At 35.6% G+C, this 18,142-nt stretch overlaps 1 protein-coding gene across 3 annotated transcripts in view; it reads left to right on the top strand.

The window, feature by feature from the left end:
• Nucleotides 1-8,370, top strand: part of Tspan8 (tetraspanin 8) — a 35,862-nt gene extending 27,492 nt beyond the window's left edge. Inside the window, exons 7-8 of one of the 3 annotated variants that reach the window (XM_004845038.3) lie at nt 3,050-3,133; nt 7,074-8,370. In XM_004845038.3, coding sequence (XP_004845095.1) covers nt 3,050-3,133; nt 7,074-7,127 — 138 coding nt within the window. In that variant the 3' untranslated portion in view covers nt 7,128-8,370. Of the gene's footprint in view, nt 1-324; nt 2,527-3,049; nt 3,134-7,073 lie in introns of those variants that run through there. The other 2 variants (XM_004845039.3, XM_087192426.1) reach the window with 2 other exon arrangements.
• The last annotated feature ends 9,772 nt before the right edge of the window (nt 8,371-18,142 follow it).

Below are 18,142 nucleotides of genomic sequence, written 5' to 3'. Positions count from 1 at the left end.
GGGAATTGTGATATGAAATCTCAGAAATTACTCAAATTTAAAAAAGCTTTACTAAAGGATAGAAGCCATATAAAATTTGAAATATTTCATTTCTCCTATGAGTTTGACATCATTTAAATCCAACTTTTAAGGCCAAAGTAGCATTCTATAACGAAAGGCAAAATACAAACTAATACAGAGGTTTTTTGTTCTGTTTTTGGTGAACTTAATCATTATGCTCTTCTCTAAGTAATTTTGTGTTCTAACATAAGTCCTAGCAATCAATATTTTCACTTTAATTTTAAAAGTCAAATTTTTTAAATAAATGATTTCTTTTTTCAATAGAGCATGGTGGTCCATGAATATCTGTAATCCCATCATACAAGGAGGCTGAGACAAGAGGATTGCAAGTTTGAGTCTTTTTAGGCAACTTAATGAGACCATGTCTTTTGTTTAATAATAAAAAATAAAAAGGTTTGGTGATATAGCTCTGTGGAAGAGTGCCTTTGGGTTCAATCCCCAGTACCACAAAAAGAAGGTTTACTTTTTCAAGAAGAACTGTATAAGAATTAAGAAAAGATTTGATGTTTAGTGCTTTGAGTTCTCCAACTTAAATATACCTATCAATTTACCTAGTAATTGTTGCCATCAAAAAGTCGCATGAAATTTTAAAGTCAATTTGAAAAAATGAGTGTATATTTTATGTGTTGTAGATATCATATTTATATGACTTGTGTACATTGATATGTTGTTGTTATATTTCTTTTTGTTGATTAATTCATCAAATATTTGTCAACTACCTCCTATAATCCAGGCCTTTTATCAGTCACTGGAAATTCATTTTAAATAGGGTACAATGTCCATAATAATGATCTGATAAGACATAATTAGGCAACTTTAATCCAATGGACTATTGGTATTACTTGGATAGGTGCAGACACAGATGTTACAGGTCCCCATCTAACTAGGCCTGTGAAGTTCAGGGTATGATTTCATGGAGGACATGACATTTGTCCCTCACCACAGAACTTATCATTAGCTGTTCCTTCTGCCTGGAAGGAAATGTGCACACAAATGACAGTAGATATAAGTGTTTCATTCATTTGCTGTTTTTCTTTGGTTCCTATTCTGTGTCAGATAGATTCTTGTTAAAAACAGACATACTTATGGATCTTCTGGAGATTGTGATCTAGTTAATTGGGGGAGAGATACATAAAAGCTGTCACAATTCACAATGAATTAATTTATATAATACCTAAAGATTATTTTCAATCTAGCATTGTTTTAGTTTAGTGACTGTTAATTGAAGTTAATATATAAAAGGAAATACAAGTGGTACCTTAGTTGGCAAAAACAATTTGGTTTACAAACAGAAACATTTGGTAAAACTTTGCTCCCATTTGCAAATTCTGCATCAGGTAGTGAACACCACAGTGCCATGTTCCCTACACCAACACAAATGTGGCTATCTTCCCCAGAAGCATGGAACAAATTAAGTTTGTGAACCAAGGCAGCTCTGTAAAGTATCTCAGGGGAAACTCCTCTCCTCCTGAGCAGTTGTCTTCATCACTGATCTTATCAAAATTAAAGGAGCTTTGTTCTGAAGAATTGCTATCATTAGTATCTGATATACCTCATAGGCAATAAATTTTTTATCAGAACACAATGTGAGCATGTTGTGTCAAAGTAAAAATTTTTATTATGACTTTTTATATTCCTTTCTGCACCCAAGGCAAAGACTTTTCAAGGCAAAGACTTTTCAAGGCAAAGACGTTTTACTCAAGATAGATTCTGCAAAGCACCCCCCATAGATATTACCTAAAAGTTTACACATAATATAGCTAAATATATGCTTATAGCGGCCCTAGTTTCCCCAGAAGAAGGTCATAAATTCACCAAATACTTCCATCTGCCATGCATCAAGAAGTCTGGAAAAATACGAAATTTGTAACTCAGATCCCCTCCCCTATTTCTATTCATCTTTTCTTTTCCCTCTCCTTTGCCAAGATAACCATGTTATCTTGGGAGAATGAAAAGAGAAAAACTTCTCAAATATGATGAATGTGACTTTGTAGATATAATCATTAATCTCATAATTAATCCTAAATGACATAATAATCTCCTCAAATGCTTACAGCTTTGGATTAGATATAAATGGAGAAACACCTTATGTTAAAGAATGAAGAGAGAAAAGACTTATGAAATACTTAAATCTAGCAAGCAACAGTATTTTGTTATTCTTTTGCATACATATAACTATCATAGAAATGATATATTTTTTGGCAATGCAACCAAAATCACTATAACAGTGGGAATTTTTGTATTTAAAAACTATAATTTATGATTGTTGGAAATTTTAGATTTGTTCTAAACTGTTTTAAAGTTGGAATTGCATACTGGTTTGAATAAATTTCACAAAAAGTGGCAGAGGGACATACTTCTAAATTCTTTTCTTTATCTTAAGTACTAGAATAATGATAAGCAGAATGATTTTTTCTTTTTAAGGTAAAAATAATCATGATAAATATTATTAAAAGATTTTGAAAATTCATTGTTTTAAAAATGGTAATTTACAATATCATTAACTAAAACTTCAATCAAGGACCACTTTGGTGTATATTACAAACCTGAAACTTCCAGTCAAGATGGTATAAATTCTATAATGAATAATCTGAAGTTTGGATAAAATTATTTATAATTTTTAAATTATAAAATTACAGTTTTAGAAGATGTTGGTGAAAAGATTATTTATAATTCTCAATCCCTAGATTTAGCAAGTAGGTTGTTTAAACAAAACTTTGTCTTTTAAATGCTTTATAATTTGGGAAGGTATTTGTGGAAAAGATTATTTATAACTAAAGATTTCTTTTTTTGTGGTACCAGGATCTTTTCATGGAACTGTGTTCCCAACTCATTCTCAATTTTAAGACAAGATCTGCCTGAGGGGCCCAGATTGGGCTCAAACTTGTCACCCTTCTGCCTCAGCTTCCAGGAGGGCTGGAATTACAGGGCTGTGCTACCAGGCCTGGCTATAAAAATAATTTTTTGTGTGATTTTTTTTTTTAAACAGACATGCATTTCTTTGATAAAAGAATCAGTAGAAAAACACATTATCATAGTTATTGGAATAGCTTTTGGACTGGCAGTTATTGAGGTATGTAAAATATTGCATGATTGACTTTTCATTAATTCTACTCTTTGTTCATTAACTCCTTTAATAAATATCTATGGTAAACCAAGTTTTAAACAATCTTGCTTTAGGAAAAAACTGACATTAAGTGCTCAAGGCCCAGCATCTCCCTAAATAGCCTTGAATCTGACATGGAGGGGATAAAAGTCCTATGAGATGAACAGAGCTAAGAATGTTATTTCTGAATGACTTTGTGAGAAAAAAATAGTACCAGTTTTTACACAGTTCTCTTAGTTTAGGTATCCTTTTCCCATTGAAAACCAGTGCAAGGGCTAAAGTTTCCTGAAATGAGAAAAAAAGCACCAAGTAAAAGCAAAGAACTAAACTTTATAGCTCTGAAATAGATCTCATGATTCCGAAATAGAAAATAAAAACTGAACTCAAGAGTGTGGGAAGCTGTTTCCGTGTTATACATTCTAGAGAAATTTAATAAATTCTGTTTATGTATTATAATCTCACTTGAGGAGGTTTTCAAGAAATTTCTGATTAAGACTTCTGTATTACTCTCATCAGTATAATTATGATGTTGAAAAAATATTCTGCATAGGATTTTTATCTTGATGGTTTTTCTTGGCGTGGTTTTTTAGAATCTGAAAAATGCTTTTGACAAAGCCTTAAAATCTTTGTCGAGAATGTGAAATAAGACTATTTCAGAGAAGTATTTTTGGAATTACCCTAGATGTTAGGTAATTCAGATATCAAGAGAGTCAAATTCACTCATAATTCTATTTCAGAGCACTAACAAGAATTCGGTGTAAGGCATTTCCCTGGTTAATGGTTTTGAGGGCTGCTGAGCTTAGCTGAGTGACTTTTGCCTCACTCTTCTGGAGTGCTATGCAGTGTTCCCTTGGGCAATCTGACAGCTTCCTACCTCTTGTGCCACCTCACTGCCAGATGGGAATTTTAGTTGAGATTAAAACAAATTAGGGTTCTAAGCGGTCATTCAGGTTACTCGTGGAGTTTTCTATCCAAGTATTAGAGAAACCATAGCGACTATTAGCTGGAAATTGGACTGTTGAGTGTTAAATTTTTGTAACCCAAATTAATGCATTGAAATGTAAAGCATTCTCTATTGGTAGGATATGGCTTTCTTTGTATATACAGAATCAAAGTCAAATGACATAGTGCATTAGATCTATTTCTCTTGATTCTGAATTTTCTAAAATGTCTTTTCTTTCTCCACTTTGTATTTTGGGTTTACTCATGCTTATGTAAACATATAGCACAATCCACATATATCTTTATAGCATAGACTTTAAATGAATGATTGAAGCTAGGAGTGTAGCTCAGTGGTGGAGCATTTGATTAGCATGTCCCAGGACCTATATTCAACTCCCAGCACCAGTATATCAATAATAAAAACAAACAAACAAACAAACAAAAATGGTCAAGAGAGTAGGCTTTAAATGAGAAATTCAATATTAATGCTAAATTTCATGTTAGACTCAAACTCAGAAAATTGGATATGGCTACAACTCATGGATGCTTTTAAGAAGCCACTGAAAAAATAAAAAGAATAAGGATATATTTGATGGAGAATATCACTGACTCTCTTATCATAGCCAAAGGCATTGCCAAAAATTTGAATAAATCTAGTGGAAAATAAGATTGCAAAAGGCATAGTGCATTTTAATAGGCCTGAGAAGGGAAATGGCTTAATAAAAATCTTTTGTACAATATATGTTTTTGTCATAAAATGTAACCACTTTTTTTTGTTAGACCAGTTAAATTAAATGTGATTTCTAGGGCCGGGGATTTGGCTCAGTGGTTTCACCACCTGCTGCACAAGAGCAAGTACCTGAGTTTGATCCCTGGTACCAAAAAAAAAAAAAAAGTGATTTCTAATTATGTAGATGTGGTTAGCAGTTGGTTCAAAGAACTATTGGAAACTTTTTTTTTTTGGTTCAGTTCCTCAATCAAAAATCTGCCCTCATTGTATGTTTGAAGCAAAAGAAAATCATTATGTATTTTTTCTTCCTTTATTCAAAAAGAAACTTTGAAAATTGTCTTGTGTTATACAGTTTAAAAAATCTACCCCAAAATGTATTATAGTTTCTCTTAGAGTCCTAATTGCCTAAAACTTAGGCCCATCTCTGTTCTCTGATTCTCAAGTTCAGATGAGATCAGGTGCATTCAGGCTCATATGGCCATAGAATGTTTCTCAAGTTCAAATTTTAAAGCGAACAATGCATGGAGAGGAAATATCTTCTAATAAATATTTTAATGAAACAGAAGCATTGATCTTCATGCAAAAATATATATTCAGACCATCTATGAAGAGAGGGAGTACCCACATTTAGGCCTTTGGCATAGGCTTTGAAGGTATGAACCAAGAATTATTTTCGAGGCTTTTCTAAGAATATAGACCTGAGGGGCTCTTCTCAAATTAGATACTAAGAATCTATTCAGAATGTTTTATTCTATTAAAAAAATCTATAGGCACTTTTGGAATTTTCATTATTTAGACTTACCCAGATGATCATAGCTCTCGTTTGACTCCAGCAACTGATAAGCACCAGAAAATGATCAGCACTTTCACTTCTCTCTTTAATTTAAAAACTAATAAGTCATTGACATTGCTAGTCATCACTTTATAAAATGAAAGTTATCCTGATAAGAAGTCCTGGGAAAAGAGAAGTTGAAAAATGATAATTTTATCACATTTTAAAAACTGCCTCAAAATAAGGGAAACTGTACATATCATTTAAGAAGTTTAGGAAAATTCCCTTTTATTTACTATTTTTCTGAACATTCATGCATGTTCATTTCAGAGACAATGAATTCAAAAGAGTGTGATATGCCTGTCTACTCTGTTGACATTTGATGGGCTTCCATTTCAAGGATGTAGCGGTAAAAGATGATAGTTGTCTTATTCCATATTTTGCCCATTTTCTTTATGCCTTCTGCTTTCTTCTTTCCCAGACTTAAGGACTGGGCTCAAGGTAAAAAGACTACATTTTAGTCCTGAATTTTAAAACATTATGAATGAAAATCTTTACTTCAGAGAATTGATGTCTATTTTATTTTTCTTTTTATGAAGGAAGAAATATTAAGTGGGAGTTTTATCACATTTCCAGGAAGGAATTAGTAAGCAGAAAATTTACACCATAATAGTGTTTGAGATAATTCAGCATAAAAGACACCTTGCCCTAATTCCTGCCTCCCTTCAAAGGGAAATGGTGGGAAGGAATTTTCAATCTGTAATGCACACAGGTCTTTTCTGACATTTCTATATCAAAGCCACCACCTGTAAGTCACTAACTCCAGAGCAAATTAGAGCAAGCTTTAGGGTTTCTTAGTGTTAGAAGAGCTAATTAGATGGAAATTGTGCCAGATTTTCAGCCGTGCTTTTTCACTTCAAAGAAAATTCCTGAGTTAAGCTATTCACCATAATTTAGAAGTTTTTTCTTAAAGAACAAAAAGTTACTTATTATTTTCATTCTACTAGGCAATAACTAAAACTATGCCAAGAGATATTCTAGACTCCTTGATTTTTATGCAGATGATCTAAACCAGGTGATATAGACTGTTTATGGAGGTAATAGGTATATTTAGCCCCTATAGTCCTGAGGTCCTTAGTGTTCCAAGGGAGATACCCTACAAAAAGATGTACATGCTGGACAAAGGAGGGGGGGATGCTGTGGTGACTGCTTCTATACACAATGAAAAAGGGCTGTTAAATATTGATTGGTCAACTGAAAAGTATCCTGATTCACAGACACACACACACACACACACACGACAAAAATAAAAAACACCTCAGACTTCTAAATGCTCTTCTGTATCAATCACCCAGGAAAGATTCAGTAGAGAGAATCAATAGAATACTTTCTTTTTGTTTATTTATAATGTCTCCAGTGTTTTGCCTTAAATTTCATGTTAATCATATTACTTTCTTCTCTAGGTACTTGGTTTGGTGTTTTCTATGGTCCTGTATTGCCAGATTGGGAACAAATGAACCTGTGAATGAAGCCTTCATCAGTCAAGCCCCTTGAAAATTTTGCTTTGGCTTTATAATTAAATTAAGTGAGTGATACATAGGTCAGAAGCAGCTTTCTTACTAAAATATCTCATTTTGATAGACCCCAAATATCTTCTTCACGTACCAAACATATTTAAGATTTGACATACATAACAAGAATTATATAAGTGTACATTTTTACTCAAAGTAAAAATAACCTTGTTTACATTGGTGTTTTTGTGTTTGATTCTATGCTTGCAATGTTCATCTAGAGCCACCCAGTGGACTAATGTTCCCTTCAAAGTGACAGGGCCTTAGATAAGGCAGGCCATCTGGAATGTTCAGAAACAAGACTCATCATTGGTGATAAGATTGAACTAATTTTGAAGATGAAATCATTGAGAGTGGTCCAGCTGATAATTGAGAGGTGGTCCACCATCTCTTTTCTATTGTACATTACTGACTCCTAATACTGTCTCATTTTTGTTGCCTGTCCATTGTGTGGACAAGATCTGGGTGACCTTCTTCCTATCATTGAGTCTCTGGTACCTCTCTGGGTCTCTCTCTGAGACACAGTAGTTATAACTACTCTTTCATTCTAGTTCTGAGAAGCATTTTACTATTTCACTTATTATTGGAGTATAATATTCATACAGTAAACAAGCCTTAACTGTATAGTTCTGTGATTATGTATACACTTGTGTAAGCGTTATCTAGATCAAATGCAAAGAATTTCTAGCACCAGATTTCTTCTCCATGCCATCTTCTAAGGATGTACTGGAGGGGGCCCAGGCAAACTTGCGTGAGCAGATCACACATATATGTATGTCCTCCCAAGTCTATTCAGTGACATCACATAGGTAGTGTGTGACTCAACATGGTGGGAATATTTACACCATTGAAACTGGAAAATACTGTAAAATTGGGGTGATTTGTTGCTATAGCTTTTTTTTTGAGAGCTAGTTGGTAAATATGTACTAGTATATTCCACTTCTCAGTAAATATCTCCCTAAAAATAACAACTCTTTTGACTTCTATGACCATACATTCTTCATTTTTGCGTGGCCTTAAACTTTTTCTAAATGGAATAAGTATGCAGTCTGGCTTCTTTGGCTCAGCATCTTGTCTGGGAGATTCACCTACATTACATGTAGCTGTAGTAGTTTATTCTCACTGCTATGTAATATTTCATTGTACATAAATAAATTACATTGTATATGAATAAATTACAATATGTTTATCCACTCTTCTCTTGATGGGCATTTGGTTGATCATTATCTATAAAGCTGCCATAAACTTTTTTTTTGCATACATTCTTTTATTGGCACATTTTAGGTATACAATACGTTTACATTTATCATTGGGGGCTTGAACCTGAACATGATGTATCTTGGTTCTTATTTTTTCCACATTACCTGTGTGCCCTTCACCCCCTCCACCCTTCCCTATTTACATAGTCTTTGTTTCCAATTTTTTATTTTCTCATAATTTTTTCTTTCCCTTCTTTCCTTTCCCCTTCCCCTCCCACTTCTCCTACCCCTTTGGACCTTTTCTTCCTATTTCAAATTATCAATTATTCATTTTAATTATTTTAATCCTTTTTTACATTTTCAATTTCTCACACTAGAGAAATTATTCAGTATATACACGTGTGTCCTATTTATTTCACTTAAGAATATGGCCTCAATATGTATCCATTTAGCTATAAATGTCTCTAGTTTCTCATTCTTTATGGCTGAATAGTACTCCATTTTATAAAAAACCACATCTTCTTTATTCAGTTTACAGTTGATGGGCACTGGGTTGTTTCCAAGATTTAGCTATTACAAACTGTGCCGATATAAACATGGGTGCACATATATCAGTGTGGTATGATTCTTTTAATTCTTTGGGGAAGATACCCAGCAGAGGAATAGCTGGGTCAAATGGGACTGCTAGCCCTAGTTCTTTGAGGTATCTGCATACTGATTTCCACAGTGGTTGCACCAGTCTGCACTCTCATCAACAATAGAGAAGGGTTCCTTTCTCCCCACACCCCTGCCAGCATTTGTTATTCATTGATTTCTTGATAGCAGCCATTCTTTCTGGGGTGAGGTGAATCTCAGCACTATTTTCATCTGCATCTCTTGAATGAACAGTGACGTTGAACACTTTTTCATATGCTTATTTGCTACTTTTACTTCTTTGTCTGAGAAATGTCTGTTCATTTTGGATGCCCATTTTTGAATTGGGTCTTTGAATTTGGGGGGTCTGATTTTTTTAAGTTCTTTATATATTCTAGATAGTAGACTTTTGTCTGAGCTACAGCTGCTAAAAATATTTTCCCACATTGTAGGTTGTCTCTTAGCTCTGTAGGTTGTCTCTTAGCTCTGTTGGGGGTTTCTCTTGGAGTGCAAAAGCTTTTTAATAAGATGAGATCCCAGTTGTTGATTCTTTCTGCTAGTTCCCGTGCTACTGAGGTTTTGTTCATAAAGTATTTTCCTATGCCAATGTCTTCAAGAGTTCTACCTAACTTATCTTCCAGCAAGTTTAGTGTTTCTGTTTTGATATTTAGATCTTTAGTCCACTTCGATCTTAGTTTAGTGCATGGAGATAGATATGGGTCAAGTTTTAATCTTTGACAGGTTGAAATCCAGTTTTTCCAACACCATTTATTGAACAAGCTATCTTTCCTCCAATGAGGGTGGTTGGCTCCTTTGTCAAAGATGAGGTTGCTAAGTATGTCTGGAGTTATTTCTGTATCTTCTAATCTATTCCACTGATCCTCGGGTCTGTTTCTTTACCAGTACCATGTTGTGTTTATCACAGTAGCTTTGTAGTTGGGGATTGTGATACCCCCAGCCATGTCTCTGTTGCCTAGAATTTATTTTGATATTCTAGGTTTCTTCTGCTTCCAAATGAATTTTTGGATTGTTTTCTCTAGTTCTGTGAAGTATATTGTTGGAATTTCAATTGGCATTGCATTAAATCTATATAGTAGTTTTGGAAGTATGGCCATTTTCACTATATTGATTCTTCCTACCCAGGAGCAAGGGATATCTTTCCATTTTCTTATATCCTCCTCAATTTCCTTTTTCAGAGTGCTGTAGTTTTCAGTGTAGAAGTCTTTTGCTTCCTTTGTTAGATTGATTTCTAGATATTTCATTTCTCTGGATGCTATTGTAATAGAAATTGTTTCCCTAATTTCTCTCTCAGTGAGTCTGTTATTTGTGTATAAGAAGGCTATTGTTTTTTGAGTGTTGACCTTGTATCCAGCTACTCTACTGAATCTGTCAATTAAGTCTAGAAGTCTTTTGGTGGAGTTTTTTGGGTCTTCCATGTAAGGTATCATGTTGTCAGCAAATAATGACACTTTAACTTCTTCCTTTCTTATCTTTATTCCTTTCATTTCTTTATCTTTTCTAATTGCTGTGGCTAATGTTTCCAGAACTATATTAAACAGGAGTGGTGAAACTGGACATCCTTGTCTTGTTCCTGATTTTAGAGTGAAAGTTTTCAGTTTTTGAACATTTAGTATGATGTTGGCTGTTGGTTTTTCAGATAGCCTTGATCAGGTTGAGACAGAGACATTCTATTCCAATTTTCTGTAGGATTTTTATCATGAATGGGTGTTTGATTTTGTCAAATGCTTTTTATCCATCTATTGAGATGATCATATGATTTTTGTCCTTGGCTCTTGGCTCTGTTAATATAGTGTATTACATTTATTGATTTATGTATGTTGAACCATCCTTGCATCCCTGAGATAAATTTGACTTGATCAGTGTATATGATCTTCTTGATGACCCTCTGTATTCTGTTTGCCAGTATCTTGTTGAGGATTTTTGCATCTATGTTCATTAGGGAGATTGGCCTCTAGTTCTCTTTTTGGGTTGGGTCTTTCCCTGGTTTTGGAATCAAAGTAATACTTGCTTCCAGGAGTGAATTTGGAAGCCTTGCTTCCCTTTCAATTTCCTTGATGAGTTTAAAGAGTAATGATGATAATTCTTCTTTAAATTTCTTGTAGAATCCAACAGCGAAGACATCTTTGTTGGTAAATTTTTTATTACATTTTCAATTTCACTCATTGTAATTGGGGTGTTTAGAATTTCTATATCTTCTTCATTTAACTTTGTCAATTCATATGTATCTAGGAATCTGTCCATTTCTTCTGTGTTTTCCATTTTATTAGTACAGGTTCTCAAAGTAGGTATTGATGATCCTCTGGATTTCTAATGGATCTGTTGTGACTTTACCTTTTTCATTCTTAATTGCATGAATTTGAGCCTTTGCTTTCCTCTTTTTCCATACTTCTTTTTTTTTTTTTTTTTTGGTACTGGGAATTGAACTTGGGACCTTGCACTTGCGAGTCAGGCAGCAGAACCACTGAGTTAAATCCCCAGCCCCTCTTTCCTTTTTTTGATAAGGTTGGCTAAAAGTTTATCAATTTTATTTATTCTTCCAAAAAACCAACTCTGATTCATTGATGTTTTTGTATGGTTCTCTTAGTCTCCACTGCATTGATTTCTGCTCTGATCTTTACAATTTCCTCTCTTGTACAAGCTTTGGGTTTCTTATTTTCTTCTTTTTTAGGAGCTTGAGGCTCTGCATTAGGTTATTTATTTGAGTTCTCTCTGTTTTCCTAATATGAGCATTCACTGCTATGAATTTCCTGCATAGAACTGCTTTCATTGTATCCCATAGATTCCCATATGTTGTCCTGGGATTATCATTTACTTGTAGAAACTGTCTAATTTCTTCTTTAATTTCCTCTGTGACCCAGTGGCCGTTCAGGAGGGTGTTATTCAGTTTTCATGTGTTTGTGGGGGTTTTGTGGTTTCTTATGTTACTGATTTCCAATTTTATTGCACTATGGTCTGATAATATACAGGGGGTAACTTCAATTCTTTTACATTTACTTAGACATGTCCTATGAGCTAGGATGTGGTCTATTTTGGAGAATGACTCATGTGCAACAGAAAAGAATCTGTATTCTGATTTTGTGGGGTGGAACACTCTTTAAACATCTATTAAGTCCATTTGTTCAATAGCTTGGTTCAGTTCTAGAATTTAGTTGTTAACTTTTTGTCTAGGTGATCTGTCTATTTGTGATAGTGGGGTATTGAGGTCCCCCACTACAATTGTATTAGTGCTTATTTGGTTTTTCATGTCCATTAATATTTGTTTTGCCTAGTTGGGGCCATTTGTATTTGGTGTATATCTATTTATGATTGCCATCTCTTTCTCTTGGATTATTCCCTTCACAAGGATGTAGTGACCATCTTTGTCTCTCTTAATTAGTTTTGGTTTGAAATCTATTTTGTTTGCAAATAAGATTGCTACCCCTGCTTTTTTCTAGGTTCCTGTCATGTGGAGAAGTGTTTTCTATCCTTTTACTTTCAGTCTGTGAACTTCTTTTTGAGTTAGGTGTGTTTCTTGTATACAGCATATTGTTGGATTTTGCTTCTTAATCCATTCTGCCAGTCTATTTCTTTTGATTGGTGAATTGAGGCATTAACATTGATGGTTATAATTGATAGATACTGACTCATCCTTGTCAGTATGTTTTACTGTTGTTGGCTCTTTTATTTCTTATTTTTCCCCCTTTAAATTTAGTTTCTTACCTTGCCTGGTGGCTTCCCTTTGTTGGGCCTCATGGAGTCGTGAACTTCACTGTCTTTTTCTAGGATATTGTTTAGATTTGTTTGGAGTGCTGGTTTGGTGTTCATGAAATTTCTCAGGTGTTCTTTGTCATGGAAATACCTAATTTCCCCACTGATTTTGAAAGATAATTTTGCAGGATACAACAGTCTAGATTGGAAGTTACTTTCTTTTAGGGCTTGAAATACTTCACTCCAGGCTCTCCTTGACTGGAGGGTTTGTGTTGAGAAGTCTGCTGTGTTTCTGTTGGGCTTTCCTTTGTTGGTGATTCGTTTCTTTTCTCTAACTGCTTGTAGGATTTTGTTCTTCTGTTGGGTTTCTGGGATCTTGACTATTATATGTCTAGGTGTAGATTTTTTTTTTGATTGTGGCTAGTTGGAGTTCTATAGGCCTCACTTATCTGTATGTCCAATTCTCTACCTCTGTCTGGGAATTTTTTGACTATTACTTCTATGAACAGTTTTTTATGTCAATTGTACTTTCTCCTGTTTTTTCATGGACTCCTATCAGTCTTATGTCATTCTTCTTTGCATCATCTAGCAGCTGCTGGATTGATTTCTTGTGATACCTTACTGTTTTGAAGAAATCTCTGTTTAACCACAATACTGTCTTCTATATCTGATATTCTATCGTCACATTCCCTTAATCTTCTGTGCATACTTTCAATGGAGTTTTTAATCTCCTGGATATCTATTTGAATCTCTTTCATGGATTCCATTTATTTCTTATGCTGGGCATTCATAGCTTCCAGCATGTTTCTGAGCTCATCTATTTTTTTTTTTTCTGTTTCTGTTCTAGAGCCTCTAATCATGTCTTTCACTCTGCTCACCATTTCTGTAATTATCTTGGAAATTATTTCTGCTTTGAATTTTTCTAGAGCCTCATTCATCGTTTTGTTACTTCCTGTGCTATCAGTTCAGGGTGTCCAGGTGGTTGATTATCAGAATTTTCCACCTCATTTCTCCCAGAATTTGCCTTTTGTAGAGTGGAAGTCTGAGTTTGTGCCTTGCTTAAATGTCTTCTCATTTTTGTTTTTGGTATTGTCCTTGGTTTAATTCCTGGGTTGTTACTTCAAAGTTGCTTATTGTAAGTATCTATGTTGCTTGTAGTTAGAACCCTTATGGAATGACTGCTTCTTAGAGGTATCTTCCAGATATAGTTGGCCTTTAGGTTTTGAGTTTCTAATGGCTCTGAAGCTGTCTCATTTTCATTATACTAGGAAGGACAACTCATTAGATCAATCACAGCACCTTAGCCCAAGTGATACAATCAGCAACAGCATAACATCAAGTACATCTTAGAAAATGACAATTCGTGGTAGTTATTAACCTATCACCTTTAACTGTGTGAATTAAATCAAAATCGAGGACCCAATCCAACATATGTTTATAGTGAATAAACTCTTCAATATAGCAACTTTACCCTTCAGGATGGAAAGTTAGAAGGAGCTGGGAAGGGAGGGATAGGTAAGTAGAAGGATAGCGGAAGGTTAGCAGTGAGGCCAGAGGACTCAGGTGAGAGAATGAAAAATAAAGAAGAAATATGAATTAGGGGCAGAACAGGAACAGAAAGAGAGGTGAAAAACAATGTGGGACAGCACGGGAGTGAATGAGAGAGAGAGAGAGAAAGAAAAGAGCAAAGAAAGAAAAAAGAGAAAATAAAAATTTGAAAAGAGTAGAAAAAAATAAAAAATAAGAGCAAAAAATACTACTAATAGTTTTGAAAATAACAAATAAAAGATAAAAATGAAGACCTTCCTTCAGGGTATGTCTCTGCTGTCACAATAGACAACATGGACAGCAGTATGCAGATATAAGTCAGTGAGTCTCAGCAAGCCAGTCACAGACTCATGAGATTCAGACAGATTTCTGGCTACAAGTCCCAAGTTGAGTTCCCTGTCCTCCTGTAGGGTTGAACTCTGCAAAGCTCTACTGCAGGTTCCAACTGCCCTTCCCCCGAAGATAGTCCAGTTTCTGATGGGAGGTAATGATCCCTCCAACTTGCCCATCACTGTGGTCTGGTATACCTTTATTGCAGAGATTCTCTTCACTTTTCCAGTGGGCTTCAGTTTTCATCAAGTAGCCTGAGAGAGGACCTCTATCTGTTGTTCATTTCTGTAGCTCAGGACAATGGCATTTATGCCCCCCTGTGCATCCGTAGTGTGGAACCAGGTAGTGACACAGCTAAGAGGCCAGAGGTGGGGATGGGGGGTGGGGGTTTGCAGGCACCTGCCCGCCTGAGCTGCTTGGTTGTGGGCATGCTAAGGGGTCCTCATCATCTCGCTGGTGGCAGGTGGGCATGGCAAGCCAGACAGAGCAGGGCTCCAGACCAACATCTTTTATATCTTTTGGTACATACATGTATTTCTGATTATATGTACATATATACATATATATATGCGAGACCTAACTAACTCCATTTTAAAGTTTAACTCCATTTTAAATATAAGACAGTAAAATGGCCTTGACATAAATTCCACTTCACTGAAGTCAACTATTCCCCTAGTCTCCTTTGTGCCCATAAACGAATGATAAAATGTCCTTCCTGTGGGACAACAGATAAAAAAAGACACAGCTCCTAACTCAATCCTCTGTCTGCCCAGAAAACAGATGCTCCTGGGCCCATTATCTATAGAACATTCTGTCAATGTGCTGATTGTTCCTTTTTCCCATAAACTCTACATGTAGCCACCCCTCAACCCCCCATGCTTGCTAAATATCAACCAATCATGTGCTAAATGGAACATCCCCAAATCTTGCGGTAGCCACAATAAAAGCCCTGCTGATTTGGAATTCGGGGCTCTCAATCCTGATCCGCTGCGTCGGTGACCATTGAGTGCCCCTGCTCGAGCTTGAATAAACGACTCTGGTGTGTTTACATCGGAATTGGCTCCTTGATGGTCTTTGGGGACTTTGCGATCTGGGCACAACATATACATATACATATACACACACACACATATATGGAAGAATGGAATTCTTTTGTATACATGTGTTTAATAGATTCCGTCAAAAATTTTCTGGAGTGATTTTAATAATTCATACACATAGTAGAAAAGTATGAAGGAGGAGGAAAAATAAGGAAGACAATTGTCAAGTGGATCAGTGTGACAGCCAAGAAGTAGGAAGCTTGCTGGAGCCCTCCTGAACTAGTGCTCCCCTATTAATGATGAAATTTTTAAAAACTGTCCTGAGAGCACATGTCGTATTCCAGGGATTATATTAGAAACTATTTTTATTTTCTCATTTACTTTCATCAAATTCTTGTGAAGTAGGCACTGCTATTACCCCATTTTGTAGGTGGGAAATATTGGAGCTTAGAGAAATTAGTCAACTTGCCCAGACTTAAACAGTTACTAATTGCAGAACTGAGATTAAGATCTTGACAAAGGTCTCCCAAATCTGTAGGGAACAGGGAAAGGGGACATTACTAGAACCTCTGCAGTAAGTCCTAGTCTCCTGCGAGCCACGGCAGTACATGGTGAATTACAGGAAAGGTAGAAAAATGAGACTGAGAAGAAGCTGAGCTTTGGGTCTGATCATTGCTGCTCTGGGCGGCAAAGACAAAGACCCCAGTTTACCGCACCTTTTATTCAGTACATTGGGAGAAACAAATGTAACAAATGACTTGCAGAGAGTTCAGTACATCCGAGTAAATAAGATGTAACAGTCCAAGAACAATGAGGAACTGAGTAGATGTTTGCTTTCCCAGGGTGTTTTCAGCTCCCAGGATGTTTCTTGTCCTGGAGAATCCCAGCATCACCTGATCACTGAGGTCTCAGTTGTGGCCGGAGGCCAAAATGCAATTATGTCTCGGAATTCCATAGCTGGGCTGTAGGCAGGAGAACTAGGCTAACCAAATGATTTTTCCCTAAAATTATGTAGCATTGCTCCCGACACAAATCCTGACAGTTAATCATGATGGCTTTCTCATGAATACTTCTACCTATACAGTTGGCATATTCTGTTATAATTAGCTGTTTATATGTTTCCCTCTGTTAGTACACTGAAACTCCTTGAAAACATAGATTGTTTATTTCTGTTTATGTCCCCAATACAAAATGCTTAGCACAGAATTGACACTAAATTGTAGCTAAAGATGATAGATTTGCTAAAAGCTTATTATATTCCTAAAAATACTCTATATAAAGTAATTTATTTAATACAGAGGAACTCTCTTAGGTTAATATTATTATTAGATCAATTTACAGACAAGGATCCCAGTACATAGAAAACTTAACTTTTCTTAAGTCCTGTAGGTAGTAAGTGAAGGGGTTGTGATTCAAGGTGGCTCAAAACCTATGCTCCTTATGTCATATCACTTATGTTACTGTACAGTATCATTGAGAGAAAGAGTAAGACAATGAATGTAAAAGTACCATTAGAAGTTCAATAAATATTATATGATATTAATGATGTAAAGAACTTGTGCCAGTCAGGGTTGGCAGGAAAGCAGAGACCTTTCAGCTATTTCAAACAATGAGAACATAATACAACATACAGTTACATTAGTTTACTTGAGATGTCCTAACAAAATAAAGCTGACTGAATGTCTGAACAGAAATGTCATCAGAGTTCCAGAGGAAGAGAATTCCAAGATTAAGGTACCAGCAGATTTATTTCTTAGTGAGGGATTTTTCTCCCCTAGCTTACAGACAACTTCTTGCTGTGTCTTCACACTGGAAGAGGAAGAGGGCAAGGAGGAGTGCTCTCAGGTGTGTCCTCTTCTAAGTACAATCATCCCATCAGCTCAAGGTTCCACTCCTTTGGCCTTACTTAAAATTAATTACTTACTCATTCCAAATATCTCCACAGTGGTGGTTAGGGAAACGTGGATTTTGGGGGAACAGAACTCACTCCATAACAACTACTTAACACAGGTGAGAGAAAAAGTAAGAAACTAAATAGAACAGTGTAATTGCCAGAGTTATCAGTCATTAGCAACAGTTAGAAGTTGCTGCTACCCTTAGGACTGGAAAAACTGATATGTTATGGGAGCTCAGGATTGAAGTCTACCTGCTGAAAGACGATAACATGGCAAGGACCATGTTAGGAAAGACTTGTCTAGCAAGGATAGATGCCATGGAGGTTAGCTCAATAGGTATTATCAGAAGAAGAGAGAAGTGCCCTGGCATTTTTCCTACTGTAATTCCAACTTTTGCCAGCCCTTCCTGTTGGCTGAACCCACCTAGAAACCAGGAAACAAAAGAGCCTGGAAATGTAGCTGATAAAGAAAGAAAAGGTCTAAGAGCAGACACGGAAGGCAGGGAAGCGATGGAAAGTTAGAGGGAAGACACATAGGTGCTGAGATTCTTAAGAAAAGGATTTTGAAAACTGCCTAAGAATTTAAGAATTTTTGAGAGAAATTTCACA

Source organism: Heterocephalus glaber, unplaced genomic scaffold (genome assembly GCF_053883595.1).
Source record: "Heterocephalus glaber isolate CG9 unplaced genomic scaffold, H.glaber_assembly_v1.0 deba00001571, whole genome shotgun sequence".
In the NCBI taxonomy this organism is placed as follows: domain Eukaryota; kingdom Metazoa; phylum Chordata; class Mammalia; order Rodentia; family Bathyergidae; genus Heterocephalus; species Heterocephalus glaber.
Note: the sequence above shows the minus strand (reverse complement) of the source record. Positions and strands in the feature narration are given on the sequence as shown.